Source organism: Rhagoletis zephyria, unplaced genomic scaffold (assembly GCF_001687245.7).
Source record: "Rhagoletis zephyria isolate East Lansing unplaced genomic scaffold, Rhagoletis_zephyria_1.1 Rzeph_scaffold_00358, whole genome shotgun sequence".
Classification (NCBI taxonomy): Eukaryota; Metazoa; Arthropoda; class Insecta; order Diptera; family Tephritidae; genus Rhagoletis; species Rhagoletis zephyria.
In genome coordinates this window covers 189,118-207,367 of record NW_016157442.1, presented here as the reverse complement: position 1 = coordinate 207,367, position 18,250 = coordinate 189,118, and the positions used below count along the sequence as shown (strand labels likewise).

Below are 18,250 nucleotides of genomic sequence, written 5' to 3'. Positions count from 1 at the left end.
TAAACCCAAGTTTAACAATTTATAGAAAACTTCAAAAAAGTGCAACAAATTTTCACCTAAGTTTCAAACTTTTTTCTCGGAAGTGTTAGATTTTTTTCGAGTACACAGTTTTTAGCCCCTGCAATTTTAGTCTGATAATGTGCAAATTTCAAGTAGGTACAAAGTACCGTTAATTTTTTAGAATTTTTTTTGTCGCATTGGCTTCCATATAATGAATAAACTCAATTTATTTGTATATGGAGGAAACCCGCAACACCTTTGGAGAAAAAAATTCTAAAAAATCAACGGTAACTTTCGGTCACTTGAAACTTGCACATTATCAGACTAAAATTCATTGGTCTATAAAACTGTGTATTCAGAAAAATTCAAACACTTCTGAGAAAAAAGTTTGAAATTTAGGTGAAAATTTGTTGCACTTTTTTGAAGTTTTCTACAAATTGTTAAACTTGGATTTATATGGGGTTTGTTAGAGAAAGAACTGTATTTTAATTGAAAATTCTCAAAAATAAATAAATAAACATAAGTTGCGCACAATATCACTTTGAAATGGCGTGCTATAGATATGACCGATACTGTATAACGAAGTTCCAATTTTGTTTTTGTTAAAAAACTGATGGGTTTTTATAAACATATGATCTCTAATTTTATCAAATAAAGTTTAACTGCTAAATTATAAAACAAACTTTTTTTGTCATAAGATTTTACAGAATTTAAATGATTTAGCAGGATTCTAGCGATTTTTGTTTATTAATCTGGCGGGACGGCAGAAACAGAAATGGCAACACTGGTGGTGATTACCGACTTGCTTGCGCGCATATTAGCTGTTTTGTAATTCACTTTTGCATTGTCAGCGTTTAGTTGGTCGCAAATTTTCAAAGGGAGGGGTTGTTCTTGCGCAGATAATTTTCCGTTAGAAATTTGCTTGGAAAAAAGGACAATCATGCGCAAAACAACCTTTTTATATGACGGTTTTCTACCGACTGAGCCTAGTAGCAGCGCTCGGATCTCTTATTTACGAACACATGCGCAAGCAAGATCGTTAACACGTTATTGTTCGCCGGTATGAATTAGCACATACTATTTTTTACATATGTATAATCAATAATAACTTTATTGATTTATTAATAAAAAAAATTAAATTGGTCGGCATTTCATGATGTTGAATTATTTTTAATAAATAGACTACAAATATAGTTAGAAATTGTTCCTCTATAAACAAAGAGGTGAATATAATAGCCGTTGGCAATATACATTGCATAAAATGGGTTAATACACGTACACGGCTATTACTTACCCTTTCGGTTTTAAATTTTTACCCCGCATCAAGCACCTGCTTGCCCGCGCTGCTGCGCGCGAGCTGTTCTGCCGCCCATCCCTAGTCTAAGGAATTAATCAATATTTATTAAAAATTGATATATACAATCGCTATATAGCAAAAAATTGGCCCACTTATATCCCATATGTCTGGGAAGTTGGCATACGGTGTAACGCAAAACGACAAAAAAATGTTGTTCTGAGTAGCCTTCCAATAGCTCTAGAGTTCCTGAAAAGGAAACAAAAAGTTCTGCAAAATTACGCCGAAAAAATTCGTTTCGAAAAAGTCGAAAAAGTTAGATATTTGAAAAAATAAAAATTATAACTGTTCTGAGTAGCTTTTCAAAAGTTATAGTGTTCTTGAGAAGGGAAAAGAAAGTTATGGAAAAATACGACGAAAAAAAATTTATTTTCGAAAAAGTTGAAATGTTCTGGATATTTTGACAAAATTTTATTTTATTTTTTTCAAAAATTGTGTATGCCAGATTCACGTAGCATACGACATATGGCAAAAAGGCAAATAAAAAATTCTGCTGAGCATCTTTTCAATAGTTCTAGGGTTATAGTCCCTGAAAAGGAAACAAAAAGTTCTGCAAAATTACGCCAAAAAAAGTTAAATTTTTGAAAAAATAAAAATTAGAACTATTCTGAGTAGCGTTTCAAAAGTTAAGAAAGTTCTGCAAAATTACGCCGAAAAAAACATTTCTTTCGAAAAAGTCGAAAAAGTAGCTTTTCGAAAGTTATACAGTTCCTGAGAAGGAAAAAGGAAGTTCTGCAAAAGTACACCGATAAACCTTTTTCCAAAAAGTTGAAAAAGCTAAATTTTTGAAAAAAATAAAATTTAAAGCTGTTCTGAGTAGCTTTTCAAAAGTTCTAGAGTTCCTGAGAAGGAAAACGAAAGTTCTGCAAGATTGCGCCGGAAAAACATTTCTTTCGAAAAAGCGAAAAAGTTAAATTTTTGAAAAAAATAAAAATTAAAAGTGTTCTGAGTACCTTTTCGAAAGTTATACAGTTCCTGAGAAGGAAAAAGGAAGTTCTGCAAAATTAAGCAGCCTGAAAACCTTTTTCCAAAAGTTGAAAAGGCTAAATTTTTGAAAAAAATAAAATTTAATACTGTTCTGAGCAGCTTTTCAAAAGTTCTAGAGTTCCTGAGAAGGAAAAAGAAAATACTGCAAGATTACGCCGGAAAAAAACATTTCTTTCAAAAAAGCGAAAAAATAAATTTTGAAAAAAATAAAAATTTAAAACTTTTCTGAGTAGCTTTTTAAAAGTTCTAGAGTTCAGGAAAAGAAAGTTCTGCAAAATTACGCAGAAAAGTTTTTTGTTCAAAAAAGTAGAAATACTTGAATGTTTGGAAAAAAAAAATTAAAACTTTAAAGTGTTCTGAGTAGCTTTTTAGTAGTTCTAGAGTTCCTGAGAAGGAAAAAAAGTTATGCAAAATTACGCCGAAAAAAAGATTTTTTTTTTCGAAAAAGTCGAAAGTGTTAAATTTTTGGAAAAAATAAAAATTACTAGTGTTCTGGGTACCTTTTCGAAAGTTATACAGTTCCTGAGAAGCAAAAAGGAAGTTCTGCAAAATTACGCCGAAAAACCTTTTTCCAAAAAGTTGAAAAAGCTAAATTTTTGAAAAAAAAATAAAATTTAAAGCTGTTCTGAGTAGCTTTTCAAAAGTTCTAGAGTTCCTGAGAAGGGAAAAGAAAGTTCTGCAAGATTACGTCGGAAAAAATATTTCTTTCGAAAAAGCCGAAAAAGTTAAATTTTTGAAAAAAAAAATTAAAACTGTTCTGAGTAGCTTTTCAAAAGTTCTAGAGTTCAGGAAAGAAAGTTCTGCAAACTTACGCATAAAAAAAAGTTTTTTGTTCAAAAAAGTAGGAAAACTTTAATGTTTGAAAAAAAAAAACTTAAAGTGTTCTGAGTAGCTTTTCAGTAGTTCTAGAGTTCCTGAGAAGGAAAAAGAAAGTTATGCAAAATTACGCCGCAAAAAACATTTTTTTTTTCGAAAAAGTCGAAAGTGGTAAATTTAAAAAAAAAAATACAAATTAAAAGTGTTGTGAGTACCTTTTCAATAGTTCTAGAGTGCCTGAGAAGGAAACAGGAAGTTCTGCAATATTACGTAGATAGAAACATCAAAAAAAGTCGAAATAAGGAAATTTTCTGGTATGGATTTTTGTAGCCCTATTTTTAGTCTAATAAAATGCAAGCTTCAAAAAGCCAAAAAATACCGTCGGTTTTTGAGATTTTTTTTGTCTTCCATATAACGCATTAACAAAATCTACGGTAATTTCTTGCTATTTTAAACTTGCACTATATTAAACGACTAAATTGAATGGGCTACAAAACTGCGTTCCCAAAAATTTTCTAAAAATTCGAATTAAAAAGTTTGAAATTTCGATGAAGTTTTTTGAAGTTTGATTAAATTTTTGGTGAAATTTGTGCAAGCTTTGAAACTTTTATTCATGTGTTGAAAATATTTCTGATAAAAAGGAAGGAAATTAGAGGTTTGAAATTCCAAAAAAATTAAAAAATGTCGATGGGCAGACTGTTTACTTGTACATTATTTCTTTAATAAATAAAACACACTAAATTTACTTTTCGAGTTTAAATTTTTTTATTCTGATGAAATGGACAATCGGTTATAATGTACAATTTGACGCGGTCCCGTGGAGTCCAGTATAATCCGATTGCATTGTATATGTAAATCTCTCCCATTGTTTTGGAATCCACCACAATTTTTAAGGCTTATCTACCACGAAAAACATGTTACAGCCCGCACACTGGCTCTAGCGCATTCTTTGGGGTGGCTCACAAACATAAATATATTCCGGCCTCTAAACAAATCGCGGTTTCCTCAACTAGTATTTGATAACTATGACTACACCACAGGGGCATTCCCGATATTTTGCAAAGCCGTTGCACGTAGCACGGATTGCTTATTTTTCAAACACACAACAACAAAATACATGGGAAACAACATTTCCTATCGCCGCAAAATATGCAACGTCGAAACCCATGTATATATTTTGCAAAAAAGCATAGAAAGACAAATGCGACCCTATGCTAGTTGTTTTGCTGTTGAAATTGCTACATATTTCTCTCATTCCTCTCATTTCGCTCACCGCATTGTTTTGCTGCATTTTGTTATTATATTTGGCACAGAATTTCGCTGCTTGCTACCTATGCGTGTTACCATTTTGCTATGGGAGGCCCTCGTAGTCTTGCGAATTTGGAATAGTATTTTTGCATTTCATAAAATCCGTGCTATTTACAAGACTTCGAGAATACCCCTCTTGTGTGGAGAGAAAGCGTATCTGCATTACCAGACCTCAATAACACCCTTTTATGAACCATACGTTAAGTTGAATTTTGTTAATATTTACCATATTGTTTATTTGTTGTTTTGTTAATATTTAAAAAACCATTCAGCTAAATTAAAGATTTGGTTCAACCTAGATGAATATCAGAAGGTTTAATATATTTAGTTATAATTATCAAACTATGGTAATAGTTCCCAATCCTTGGTGACAGTTCCCAAGCATTGTCGAAGTTCGGGAACTAAATATCTTTAGTTGCCGAAGCTAACCTTTTTTCTGTATTTAAAAAAATATTTTAGGTACGCTAATCGAGATATAACATACATATATCCATGATACAAAAACTAAAAAAAAAAAACAAAAAGCGGTAAGAACGAACGAAAAAATTTAACTCATTTGTGCCTGTTTGACGACCAAGACGCACCCAAACTAATCAGTCTTATACGAAAACAAGTATTTGTTTGTTTCGGCTTGTTATGACTTTTAATTCAAAATATTTTCCATTTGCAGGTGAATGGCTTTGTCCTCGTTGCGTTGTTGAGGAAGTGAGCAAACCTACTGAAGCATTTGGTTTCGAGCAAGCGGAACGAGAGTATACATTACAACAATTTGGACAAATGGCAGACCAATTTAAAATGGATTATTTCCGCAAACCCGTTCATTTAGTACCAACTCATTTAGTTGAGCGCGAATTTTGGCGCATTGTTTCCTCAATCGATGAAGATGTAACTGTAGAATATGGAGCCGATTTACACACAATGGATCATGGTTCGGGTTTTCCTACGAAAAGCTCTTTATATTTATTGCCTGGTGACCAGGAGTATGCTGAATCTAGTTGGAACTTGAATAATTTGCCTTTACTAGAAGACTCCATCTTGGGACATATCAATGCAGACATTAGTGGTATGAATGCACCATGGATGTATGTAGGAATGTGCTTCGCAGCTTTTTGTTGGCACAACGAAGATCATTGGAGTTATTCCATCAACTATTTGCACTGGGGAGAACCAAAAACTTGGTACGGTGTACCTGGCTTTTGGGCTGAACAATTTGAGGAGACAATGAAACAGGCAGCTCCTGAACTGTTTGCTTCGCAACCGGATTTGCTGCATCAGTTAGTCACCATAATGAATCCAAACATTTTAATGAATAACGGAGTACCTGTTTATCGAACAGATCAAAATGCCGGAGAATTTGTTATAACATTCCCCCGAGCATACCATGCTGGCTTCAATCAAGGATATAACTTTGCTGAGGCTGTCAATTTTGCGCCTGCTGACTGGCTGAAGATGGGACGCGAGTGTGTTAATCATTATTCAATGTTGCGTCGTTTTTGCGTTTTCTCTCACGATGAACTTGTATGTAAGATGGCATTAGAACCTGCCAAATTGACATTTGGAATTGCAACAGCTTGTTATATTGATATGGCAGAAATGGTAGACTCGGAAAAGAAACTCCGCAAATCTTTACTTGAGTGGGGAGTAACGCGTGCCGAGCGAAAAGCATTCGAACTAGTGCCAGACGACGAACGGCATTGCCATGAATGCAATACTACTTGCTTTTTATCAGCTGTCGCCTGTGAATGTACTAAGTCAATAGTTTGTCTTCGCCATTACACAGTTCTTTGCGACTGTTTGCCAGAAAAGCACACTCTTCTTTACAGATACACACTCGACGAAATGCCATTGATGCTGCAAAAACTTAAAGCCAAAGCGCAAAGCTTTGAACGGTGGTTGTCTAGATGTCGCGACATTGTTGACGCAAACACTCCTACTTCCGTACCATTAACTGAATTACAGGAGTTGTGCAAAGAAGCTGAACTTAAAAAATTCCCATCATCACTACTAATCGATCGATTAAATTCAGCCATAGTTGAAGCCGAGAAATGTGTGACCGTCATTCAACAATTAGGAATAAACAAGGTAAAACACTTACTTATATTTATATACAAGCCACATACAGTATAGTGCAAAACTGAGTAAGTGGTTAGCAAGACTTTTAATTACATTTTGTTTGTTATTTTTTTTATAAAAATACATATCTATATACACTATAGTTTTGGGAAATATTTGCAGTTTTTAAAGTTAAATTTTTTCAAACTTTGCATTTTTCTACAGAGCTTAGAAAAATGTTGAACTTTTTAATCTTGAATTTTCAGAAATTTATTGGGTATGCGCTTTTATACAATTTTAGTATGACAAAGTGCGGCTAAAAAATCCCGTTGATTTTTAATATTTTTTTTTTTGTGACGACTTTTGCGATTTTTTCATACAACAGGTGCAGTTTTTTAAATATGGCGTCAATTGTTTCAAATTTTCTTTGTAAACGGTCCTACGCATTTTTTCCATAAGAAATTCATGCTTATTTGGAAGAAAAAAATATTAAAAATCAACGCCGGTAGAAACTTGCATTTTATCATATTAGATAAATTTGTATGGGCTATAATACTGCATTCTCAATTTTTTTAAATTCAGATTAAGAAGTTCAAAATTTTATGAAAATTTGTTGAATTTTTCTATACTCTGTATAAAAATTTAAAGTTTGATTTATATGAATTTGGTTAAAGCTTGTCCATATTGAAAAAAATAAATAAATAACAAAAAAAAAATTGTAACTTTAAAAACCTTGCAAATATTTCACAAAAACCGCCATGTACTCTGTTTTGCACTATAGTGTATGTATGTATTAGACGTTTCTGCGTTTCCTAGCTAAATTAAAAATTCTTACTAAAAGAGAAAAAATTAATGGAGTAGAAGCGAGGTATTTCAACAGTAGTGTAAGCAATTTGCTGTTCTATTCACATATTCTTGCAGTTATAGCTGTATTATCGCCGGTGTGTTCAACATGCGAATTATGATTGCTGTGCCTAAAAATATGCAGTAAAATATTTATTTTAAGCACTTCAATGGTGCCAACTGTAATGGTAAGAACCCCCTAAGCGACACGATTTTGGCATTTTTTTAGTGGAAGGTGTTGCTCATTTTCTCCATACAAAAAATAATTGTCGAATATACTTTGTATGGAAGAACTTGCGTGAAGAAAATACCAAAAATCAACGCGATTTTCTAGCGACTTCAAGCTTGCACTTTGTTATACTAAATTTGAATGGGCTATAAAATTGCATACTTAGAATTTTTCTAAAAAATCTGAATAAAAAGTTGCAAATTAATGTGCAAATTTAATGAATTTTCCTGAGTTTTGCACAAGGTTTAGAGATTTTATTATCATGTTTTCTGGTGTAGAATGAGCAATATTTTTATAAGTCGAAAATAAATTAGAATAAAACATTTTGCATTTATTGCGAAAAATTCACTGTTCCAATACTTCTGTTCGGCACTGTATGTATGAATTTCTTTAAATGAAATTAATTTAGTATAATATCCAACTAGGCCAAAGAAGCTCATCAAAATTAATAAAAATTAATTTAGAATTTTTCTTCTTGGCCCAAGGTTGGAAGTTTAATGCTATTGCATTCGGAGCTTTTTGGCCGGTTATATTAAATGAAACAAGTGTTTACTTTTCTCCTACGCGTTTCGACGCATATTCGCGCCTTCTTCAGGGAGTCTGTATATTTATAAATACGAAAAACATATTAATATCATCCAATTATTACAAAGAACAAATAAGACAATAAAAACAGTTTTAGCCTTATTACACTTACATTAATATTAAACAATAAAATTATCATAATATAAATTAAACATATCGCACACCCAGATCATAAGTGCGATGAACTAACAAAAAATAAATAAAAAAATTATGGCGACTTTTTTGCATAAATCAATTCATAGGACTTACATTCAATTAATGCGAATATTTTTTTCTTCATGACTATATACAGTGACGAACAAAAGTATTGGCACAGTGAATTTTTCGCAATATATGCAAAGTTTTTTATTCTAATTTATTTTCGATAATTTTTTATAAAAATATGGTTCATTTTACACCAGAAAAATGTACAGCCGTCGTTGCGTGCGGACGTGTTTTTTATCACTCTCGGATTTCGAATATTTGCTAATGGGTTCCATAACTTTATTAGTGTCAAAAAGATTACTTAAACTTAATGAAGCTTTGTCTATGTTCGTGCATAATTTTTGAGACCGTGACTCTTGTATATTATAAGCAAATAACGAAAAGAGACGTTCCTATTAAAAATGCCTTGCTGCTGTAACCATAAAGTTGAGCGTTCGCAACCAAAAATCCAGTGCGCAAAGTGCAATGAACTATTTCATTTGGAATGTGTGAATATTTTGCCGGCAGACGCTGAGTTCCTGCTTAACTCAGAGAGGCCTTTTCTGTGCAAATGCTCGGCGATATTCTATTCGCTCCCCGCCTCCTCCTGTTATTCTTAACGAGAGTGTTGTTGCTACTAATGCCATTGCTTCGGATTCCTCTAGCAAAGAAATCGGTGCCCATCGTAATAACAACCTCCCACAGCAGCACAAAGCTCCTAAAAGTGCCTTGCCTAACCAGCTAACTAGTACAGCAATAAGTGATACCACTAGTGAGTCCAACAACAAGCAGCAGGTATCATTGGTTTCGATTTTCAATGCAATCGTCTCTCTACGTGCTGAGAATGCTCGTATGCATAATCTCATTTCAACTCTTCATGAAAATAATAATAAATTAACAAACAAGGCGGACAGCATGCATTCGGATCTCTTACATATGCAGCGTAGCCTTCGGGAAAAAGATGATGCTATAAAATCACTCACAATGGAAATCAAAGATCTACGTGCTACTGTTAGTGCTGCTTTTGTGAAGGTACGTAGCCAAAAAGAAGCGAATTACGAAAATGGTGCACTTATTGATGTTAGTACCACTAACAATTCTGCGATCATGTCGCGCATGGAAGCCAAAACTAAGGCTAAATCCTCTGTAGTTGCTAATAATGCCCTCGCTGTCTCTACTGTTGTCTCTGGTGCTTCTGATAAAAATGTGTACACTCATGCTGGCTCGGTGCTGCCAACGAATGTTACACACACTTCCACATATACTGAAATGCCTGCTGTCTCTGTTGCCGCTGGTACTGCTGTTAAAAATGTGTATACTCATGCCGGTTCGGCGTTGCCAATGAACGCTGCGCACACACACACATATGCTGATATGTTAAAGACGACTGCTGATATCTCGACAGCGAATGTTACACACTCGTTGGCGCCTGCTGTTAGCTCTGCAGAGATCAAAAATGCACAGTGGTCTACTGTTAAGAATAAAAGGGGTAAAAAACCAGTAAGGGTTGTTGGTACAAACATTAGCAAAGACTTGGACGTGGCTGTCCGATATAAGTGGTTACATCTAGCGTCGTTCTCGCCATCTGTTTCGGAAGAAAATATAATAAACTATGTTTCCAATCAGGCGGGTTTGAACAAAGATATATTAGTATGCTATAAACTAGTTAAAAAAGATGTGGAAATTTCAAGTCTAAAGCGTGTAAACTTCAAGCTGGGAGTGCCGGAGACAATGTTTTCGAATTTGCTTAGTTCGGAAATCTGGCCCACTAACGTGACGGTCAAACCTTTTCGGTTTTTTCCAAAGGACCAACAACAGCCGCTTCAGACATAGTTAATTCTCCTCCTTTTGCTAATAGCTTAAGGGTATATTTCCAAAATATGTCTGGCATGCGAACAAAAGCTGATATCGTGCATTCTTTTACTGCGCAGATGGATTACGACGTCTATGTACTTGTTGAGACGTGGTTAACCTCAAACTTTTTTGATGCTGAATTCTTCGATGCTAACCTCTTCAACGTCTTTCGTAAAGACAGGGATGCTGTAAAAACTGGTTGCCAAAGAGGTGGCGGTGTAATCGTTGCTGTCAAGCGCGAACTACGCGCGCTCCTGATCTCTCTAGCTAATGATGATTCACTTCTGGATCAACTTTGCGTCAATATTAGTGGCAACTCTTCAAAAGAATCCCTGTATGTAGTAACCTCATATATACCACCAGGAAGCTCATATGAGTTATACAAAGCACATGCTGATAACATTTCATCATTAGTTTTAAATAATTTGCGTGATAACCATTTATGTGTTCTGGGAGATTTTAATTTATCCAATATTAATTGGGTTAGCAGTGAGTCATGCCCTAGTCTCATAGCTCATAATATGGTTGCCAATCATGAACTATATTTAGTAGATAGTATTTTGAGTCTTAACTTGAAGCAAATTAATAGTTTTGCTAACGAATTAAACAGAATATTAGATCTTATTTTTGTCAGTGATAACTTGAATTACCGAATTTGCGACTGTATTAACCCAATTACAGCTACGGATAAACATCATATTCCACTAGTTATAAAGTTAGACTTTTATTGTTTTTCCGCTATTAAGGACAACAAATTGTCATTTAATTACTCATTATGCGATTTTTTTAGTTTTAATGAACTATTGTCGAACATTAACTGGGATGATTTGTTTACTAACCTAGACACTGCATACTGTTTTTCTATATTTAAGTCAATCTTATATGAACTCTGCCTGGATAAAATACCGGTTAAAAAGAAAAAGCCTTATAAATTGCCCTGGTATTCAAAAGACTTAAAAAAGCTAAAAAACCTTAAAAACAAATTCTATAAAAAATTTAAAACTTCCGGAAATCATGTTTACTTCGTTAAGTATCAGCATTACTTAAAGAAGATTGATTCTTTAAATAAGACTCTTTATAGTAACTATGTTCGTGACACTGAGTTGAATATTAAATCTAACCCCAAATTGTTCTGGAACTACGTGAAATCTAAGAAAGGATGCTCCAGCTTACCCACAGGAATATTTCTTGGTGATAAAGCTGCGGAGACGCCAAGTGATGCCGCAAATTTGTTTGCTGAATATTTTGGGTCGAATTTCGTTCAGAATGACGTTACATCTGCAGAATTTTCTAATATCTCCTCGTCTCTCAACTTTGGCTCATTAATTCTCTCATCTGAAGACATAAGTAATGGTATAATTAAACTAAGACCCTCTACACATGTGGATGTTGATGGCCTATCTGCAACTTTAATCAAAAATTGTCCAGCATTAGTTTATCCCTTGAAGTTAATTTTTAATAAATCATTATCTTCAGGTACTTTTATTGATGATTGGAAGCTTACGACGGTAATGCCCGTTTTTAAAAATGGTAACAGAAGTGACGTACGTAATTATAGACCTATTTCTAAGCTTTCCGCTATTTCGAAAATCTTTGAACACACAGTCAATGCCAAATTGAATTTTGCAGTTAAATCTATTATCTCCCCATATCAGCATGGGTTTGTCGCTGGTAGATCTACTGTCTCCAATCTCGCTGTTTTCAGTGAATATTGTTTCGAGTCTTTTTCGTTAGGTTTTCAAGTTGACTGTATTTATACAGACTTCTCAAAAGCGTTTGACAGAGTGTCACATAGTATATTAATTCAAAAGCTTGCTTGCATTGGCTTTCATTCTATTTTTCTGCGTTGGTTGGAGTCGTACTTGTGTAACAGACGGTGTGTTGTCTCAATTGACGGGGCTACTTCTTGCCCGTTCGTTCCATCTTCTGGAGTGCCACAGGGTAGTGTCTTAGGTCCACTTCTTTTTATACTTTTCATCAATGACATTAGTAGTTGTTTTTCTTTTGCAAAATTTCTGCTTTATGCGGACGATTTAAAAGTTTTCTCTGTAATTAAAAACACATCTGATGCAATTAGGCTCCAAGATGATATTGATAAGCTTCATTTGTGGTGTCTGAAGTCACGCCTTTCCTTGAACATTAGTAAATGTTTTCAACTAACGTACTCTAAAATATCCAATTCTCTGCTTACCAGCTATCATATATCGGCTAATGATCTAAATCGTGCAGATGAGATAAAAGACCTTGGCGTAGTGTTCGATGATCGATTTTCTTTCAATAAACACATTAGCTATGTAACTGCAAAGGCGTATTCTGTTCTAGGCTTTGTAAGACGCAATGCCTCAAAATTCTCGGATCCTTATACATTCAAGTTACTGTATTCGTCATTTGTTCGGTCACATCTCGAATATGCGGTTTTTATTTGGAGGCCGTATAATCAGAATGCTATAAACAGGGTTGAACGTGTTCAAAAAATTTTTCTCAAGTTTGCTCTTCGCTGTCTGAACTTTTCAGACCCCGTGCCGTCATATTCTTCACGTCTTATGCTTCTGAATCTCAAGTCCTTAGAAAGTCGCAGGTCTGTCTTATGTCTTTCGTTTACATATAATATTATTAAAGGTATTGTTGATTGTCCGTTTTTGTTAGAGAGGATAAGATTTAATGTCCCCAGGCGATCCCTTAGAAATTTCCTTCCGTTTTATGGTTGTAATGTTAGAACCCAATACGCCAGTAATGCCCCGATTTATCGCGCCATTCGTGAATTTAATGCCATGAATAATGTAGTCGAGGTAGACTTTTCAATCCCAAAGACAGCTTTTTTAAATCTTTTGAATTCCTATTTTTAGCTTTATGAATTATTTTTAGTAGTTCTAATTAATGTTGTACCCTTCTAGTCTGTAATGTTATTATAAAACCATAGACTAAATAAATAAATAAATAAATAAATAAAACATAATAATAAAATCTCTAAACTTTGTGCAAAACTCAGGAAAATTCATTAAAAATGCACACTAATTTGAAACTTTTTATTCAGATTTTTTAGAAAAATTGTAAGTATGCAGTTTTATAGTTCATTCAATTTTAGTACGACAAAATGCAAGTTTAAAGTTGCTAGAAAATCGCATTGATTTTTGGTAATAGTCTATGGTCTTATTTGTTCTTTGTAATAATTATTTGGTATTAATATGTTTTTCGTATTTATAAATATACAGACTCTCTGAAGAAAGCGCGAATATGCGTCGAAACGCATAGGAGAAAAGTAAACACTAGTTTTATTTAATATAACCGGCCAAATAGCTCCCCAGTATGGAAAGAAACTACAGTATATTTTGCTTTGCTGCCTTTGAGCCTAAGTGCACATATAAGATGCGTACCCTAAAATGCGCATCACCGGCATAATTTTTAATATTTATAAGGAAACTGATCCGATAGATGCATTCAACATATCTGCACATTAGCGATACCTGCCTTAAAAATTTGCCACTATTATCAACTTATCAAAGAAATTATTACGTTTACCTGCACTGGTTCTACGCTTACCCTAATTTTACAAGCTTTTATTTATTTTGCTCATCTCGCAGAACAACGAAAAAGGCTATAAGTTTATGTTATCTCTATATCGATAATTAGATACCATCCGGAAAAAATTTCGTTTGCAGTAATTTCTACGTGGTAAGTGCTCCTCCATTATTTGGTTCATAGGGATTCGGATACCTTCCTCATTGAAGTAGTAAAGAAAATTCGTGAAAAAGTGCTTTTTTCGGTTAAGCGCACAACTTTTTCGTGCAAAGAAGGATGGGCAGCTAATCTGACTGATCTGATGAAGATCTGACTTTCTTCCTTGGAACGAACTGTTGACTCTAAAATGGCGATGTCCTAGGCATCAGTCAATTATCCGACCTGCATTTGATTTCAACTTTTTTAAAACACATTTGGCTTAAAGCACTTTAAAGTGAGTCGTTTGATCACGCTTTCGTTCTGCACTTCACAGATGATTTTTCATAAGAAAAACCGAAATTAAAAATTTTCAAAATAAAAATAGCCGCGACCAATAGTAGCAAATATCTTTGCACGCTCTGCTACAGCCATGCATGTAATGTGTTTTCAAATGCTCAGTTTGAATTGTGTGCAAGCAGCAAGTCGATTGTCCGACTCTGCATTTGATTTCAACTACTTTAAAATGCATTTGGCTTAGAGCAATGCAAAGTCTGCATGTTTCTTTTACAGATGATTTTTCATGCTGAAATAGTTAAGTGCCCACAGTTAGATGATTTTACAACTAATATTGAACTATTTGCAAAGATATGTAGCAAAAGTGTAAGCATTTGGTTTATCCCAATGAGGCTGCTAGATGATTATACATCAATTTGAAGTTAGTTGCTGCATAAGCAGAAATAAACTAAGTTTTCTGAGATACTGCCATACTGGATCCATATACAATAGCATGAAATTAATTGCTATGTATGTACTATACATACACTATAGTGCAAAACTGAGTCAGGGTGGTTTGTGTTAAATTTTTGCAAGGGTTTTAAAGATTATTTATTTTTTTTTAAGGAAAATATGGTTCATGCTTTAACCAAAACCATATAAATTAAACCTTCAATTCTTATACATAGCTTTAGAAAATGTTTGTCTAAAAGATACGTAGGTAGATGTGGCTGCCACTGATGCTCAGGGACACACATAGGCCATGAAATGAAGGCCCGTTGTGATACCACGACTAAGAGTTTTCACTCCCCCATGCTAAACCATTTAGAATCCTTGACGAACCTCGCCAGGAATCAAGGGTTTAAATCTCACAATTAGTCAAGGTCATTAAAGGAAGGAGGCCCCAGAAAGCGCAGTCTGCTTCTCGATAATGCCGGGCATTTACAGAGAAGGTGAAGAATGGTCTCCTCCGCCTCATAATTCTTGCAACTTCTGCAGCATCTATGGTAAGGCACTTCAAGTCGTACTGGCAGTGACCCGTTAGAGCACCGATTGTATGAGATTTATCCTCCCTCTTTAGAGAGTATACACTTCGAGACATTTTTCGATCCCACCTAGGCCAAGTTTGCTTAGAAATTCGGCAGCTCGTAGTTTGCATCCATCTCTCGCTCGCGCGAGCGTAGATACATTCACTTAAAAGCGTTCACGTGGCGAAGGGCATACCAATGCGTTCTTTATCCGGAATAATCTGCTTGGTCGAGATCCGGCAGTCTGAACGTAAGATCTACTGAGAGTTTCTGACAGTAGACACCTCCTCCAACTCTACCTTCCAGCTTCGATCCGCCATGAAGATGAACCTCTTCTTCAGAGACTACCCTTCTCCCATTCGTCCCTTGGAGGGATGTGCGTCTAGGAGTATCATTTTGGGGCCAGCCTCGGGTGACTCCGGTGCATTTCTTTCGGCAGTAAGTCGAAGCTTTCGAGAATTGTCGAGTGCCCATGCGCTGGGTTGAAAGAGAACCCAGAGCTTTTGAGCCTAATGGCTGAGCGAACCGCCGCTACTTTGCCCGCAATGTCGACAGGTGCGATATTGAGCATAGCGTTTAGCGCTAGAGTAGGAGTCGTCCGGAACGCCCCGCTGATTCCAACGAGGGCCGCCCTTTGCACGCTCTCTAGCTTCCTAACATGAGTGGTCTTTTCCAATGTACTCCACCAGACAATGACCCCATATAACATTATTGGCTTAATAATGGTTTCATATAGCTAGTGCATCACCTTTGCGGAGATGCCCCATCTCTTCCCCATGGCATTCTTGCAGCAGTAGAGACCCACCGATGCCTTCTTCACCCGTTCCTCAATATTTGGTTTCCATGACAACTTCCCCTCCAGGAGCACGCCCAATAACTTGACCCCGTCAGAGAGAACAAGTGGAACACCCCCTATTGAGGGGATCTGGGCATGAGGCGTTTTGTACCTCCTGGTAAAGAGAACGAGCTCCGTCTTTCCAGGAATGACAGCAAGTCCGCGGCTAGCGGACCAATTTGTGACCATGTTTAGGTACCCTTGCATTAGATCGTACAGAGTGTCCAAGAACTTTCCTCTAACGATGAGTGCCACGTCATCCGCGTAGGCAATAACCCGGCATTCTCTCCTTTTCAACTCCTCCAGGACGTCGTTCATCACGACTATCCAGGGAAAGGGTGAAAGAACGCCTCCCTGCGAGTGTCGCTGCTCAGAGGCGATGCCCCATTCCGCTGTGACAGTTCTGCCTTGCAGCATATGTGAGAGGAAGCTTACTAAGTAGCTCTCGACTCCGAGCTTAGTAAGGGCTCTTACTATCGCCCCGGGTAGGACATTATTGTAAGCCCCCTCGATATCACGGACTCCTCTATGACTTTGGCAATTCTGTTTCTTATGTGCAGGTCAATCAGTTTCCCAGTAGTCTTCAATACGAAAGATGAGAGACTGATTGGTCTGAGGTCCCTCGGGGATACATGAGATTTCTTTCCTGCTTTGGAGATGAACGTAACTCTTACACTCCTCCAAGCCCCGGGATGTACCCTCTTTCTAAGCAGCTCGCATAGATAGGGGTGAGCCAGCGGCACGAGACCTCCACAGCCTTTTGCAGCTGCGCAAGAATGATGCCATCCGGTCCAGGAGACTTGAAAGGCTTGAAAGAGTCAATTGCCCAGAGCAGTCGGCGCCTCTCCAGTAGTTCACCGGAGGAGGCGCCCGTTCCAACACCGGTGGGCTCACACGGTGCAGAAATTTTTTCGTCCCTCAAGTATCCCAAGGGTACGGGATTCCTAGCGAGGATTCGCCTAAATCGAGATGATTCATTACGACCTTCTACGGCTTCGCAGAAATTTCTCCATGACTCACTATTGGGCTTTCTTATCTCGGACTTATAGATGCCCAGTCCCATCTTATAGAGTTCCACCGTCCACCAGTTTGGTTGGACGTTGCCCCCGGGCCTACTCAGCGGGCATGAGCTTTCGATGGCACTCTTACAAGCTGATGTAAACTTCTCCACCATAACATTAATCTAGCCCTCGGTGCTTAAGCTCTCCTGGGGGGCCTCTGGGAGTAGTTCCCGCAGTTTTTTCTCTTTGACACCATGTCTGAAATCCCACGTGATCTGTCAAATACTAATGCATGAAAATCCTAACCTCAAAAAAATCACCCGTTATATATGTATGCGTACATGGAATAAAGAAATTTGAGCAAAAATTAGCGAAATGTTCATAAAAATTTTAAATATTTTTTAGGGTATGGAATTTTGTGGCATAAGAAATTTTAGTACAATAAAATGCAAGTTTGAAGTAGCTAGGTTGATTTTTGGCAATTTCTTGTTCGAGAATTTTTTTGTATGGAGAAACTGAGCAACGCTTTCAACAAAAAGAATTGCCAAAATTCAACTGTATTTTTCGAACACTTCGCAAGTGTCAACAGTAATTTGCGAGCTCTGAAGAAATCATAAGCAAACACAAAATACCAATTGACTGTCGTTGCTGCCCGCTTGCAGAAGCTAGAAATTTCTCATTTTTCGACTGCGACTGCCGACAACTTGCAAAAGCAAAGATATTGCTTATTCATCGACTTGCGCCGCTGACCAAAATCAGAATGAAATCAAAATGAAAATTTTCAAACCAACGACTGCCAGCAGCTCTGCGCATTTTGTCGGCAATCAGTTTTTGCTTGAACTTCGACTGCGACTGTTAAACCAACGACTGCCAGCAGCTCTGCGCATTTTGTCGGCAATCAGTTTTTGCTTGAACTTCGACTGCGACTGTAAACCGTACTTGTCCATGCGTATGCGCAATTTGCGAATAAGTATTCTGCTGGCTTCACGATGTCTACATAGTCCGAAGCATAGCAAGCAAAATTTATATGATAACTTCATTAAGTTTTTTAAACACTGAGGACATGTATTTGTAATAGAGGAAACGAACCGACCTTTATCACCGCGGCTAGGCGAGAGGTCCTTGACCTTACCCAACCTCGTCTTCTTAATGACCATAGGTATATTCAGTTTTTTCTGGATGAAGATCATCCTATGAGAATCCCCTTTAGGAATCTTAGGAGAACAAACTGGGACCTCTATAGTA

At 36.3% G+C, this 18,250-nt stretch overlaps 2 protein-coding genes across 6 annotated transcripts in view; both read left to right on the top strand.

Annotated features, from left to right (window-relative positions):
* The window catches only part of LOC108359223 (RNA-directed DNA polymerase from mobile element jockey-like), a 25,376-nt gene extending 12,310 nt beyond the window's left edge, over positions 1–13,066 (top strand). The window contains exons 2-3 of one of the 2 annotated variants that reach the window (XM_017610973.1): positions 2,081–2,083; positions 8,588–13,066. In XM_017610973.1, the coding sequence (XP_017466462.1) occupies positions 10,238–13,057 (2,820 nt within the window). In that variant the 5' untranslated portion in view covers positions 2,081–2,083; positions 8,588–10,237 and the 3' untranslated portion in view covers positions 13,058–13,066. The remainder of the gene's footprint in view (positions 1–2,080; positions 2,084–8,587) is intronic. The other variant, XM_017610974.1, reaches the window with a different exon arrangement.
* Kdm5 (Lysine demethylase 5) overlaps positions 1–18,250 on the top strand; it is a 122,458-nt gene that overhangs the window by 40,690 nt on the left and 63,518 nt on the right. For 2 of the 4 annotated variants that reach the window (XM_017610968.1, XM_017610970.1), the window contains exon 2: positions 5,136–6,547. In XM_017610968.1, coding sequence (XP_017466457.1) covers positions 5,136–6,547 — 1,412 coding nt within the window. Of the gene's footprint in view, positions 1–5,135; positions 6,548–7,333; positions 7,356–7,438; positions 7,464–18,250 lie in introns of those variants that run through there. The other 2 variants (XM_017610972.1, XM_017610971.1) reach the window with 2 other exon arrangements.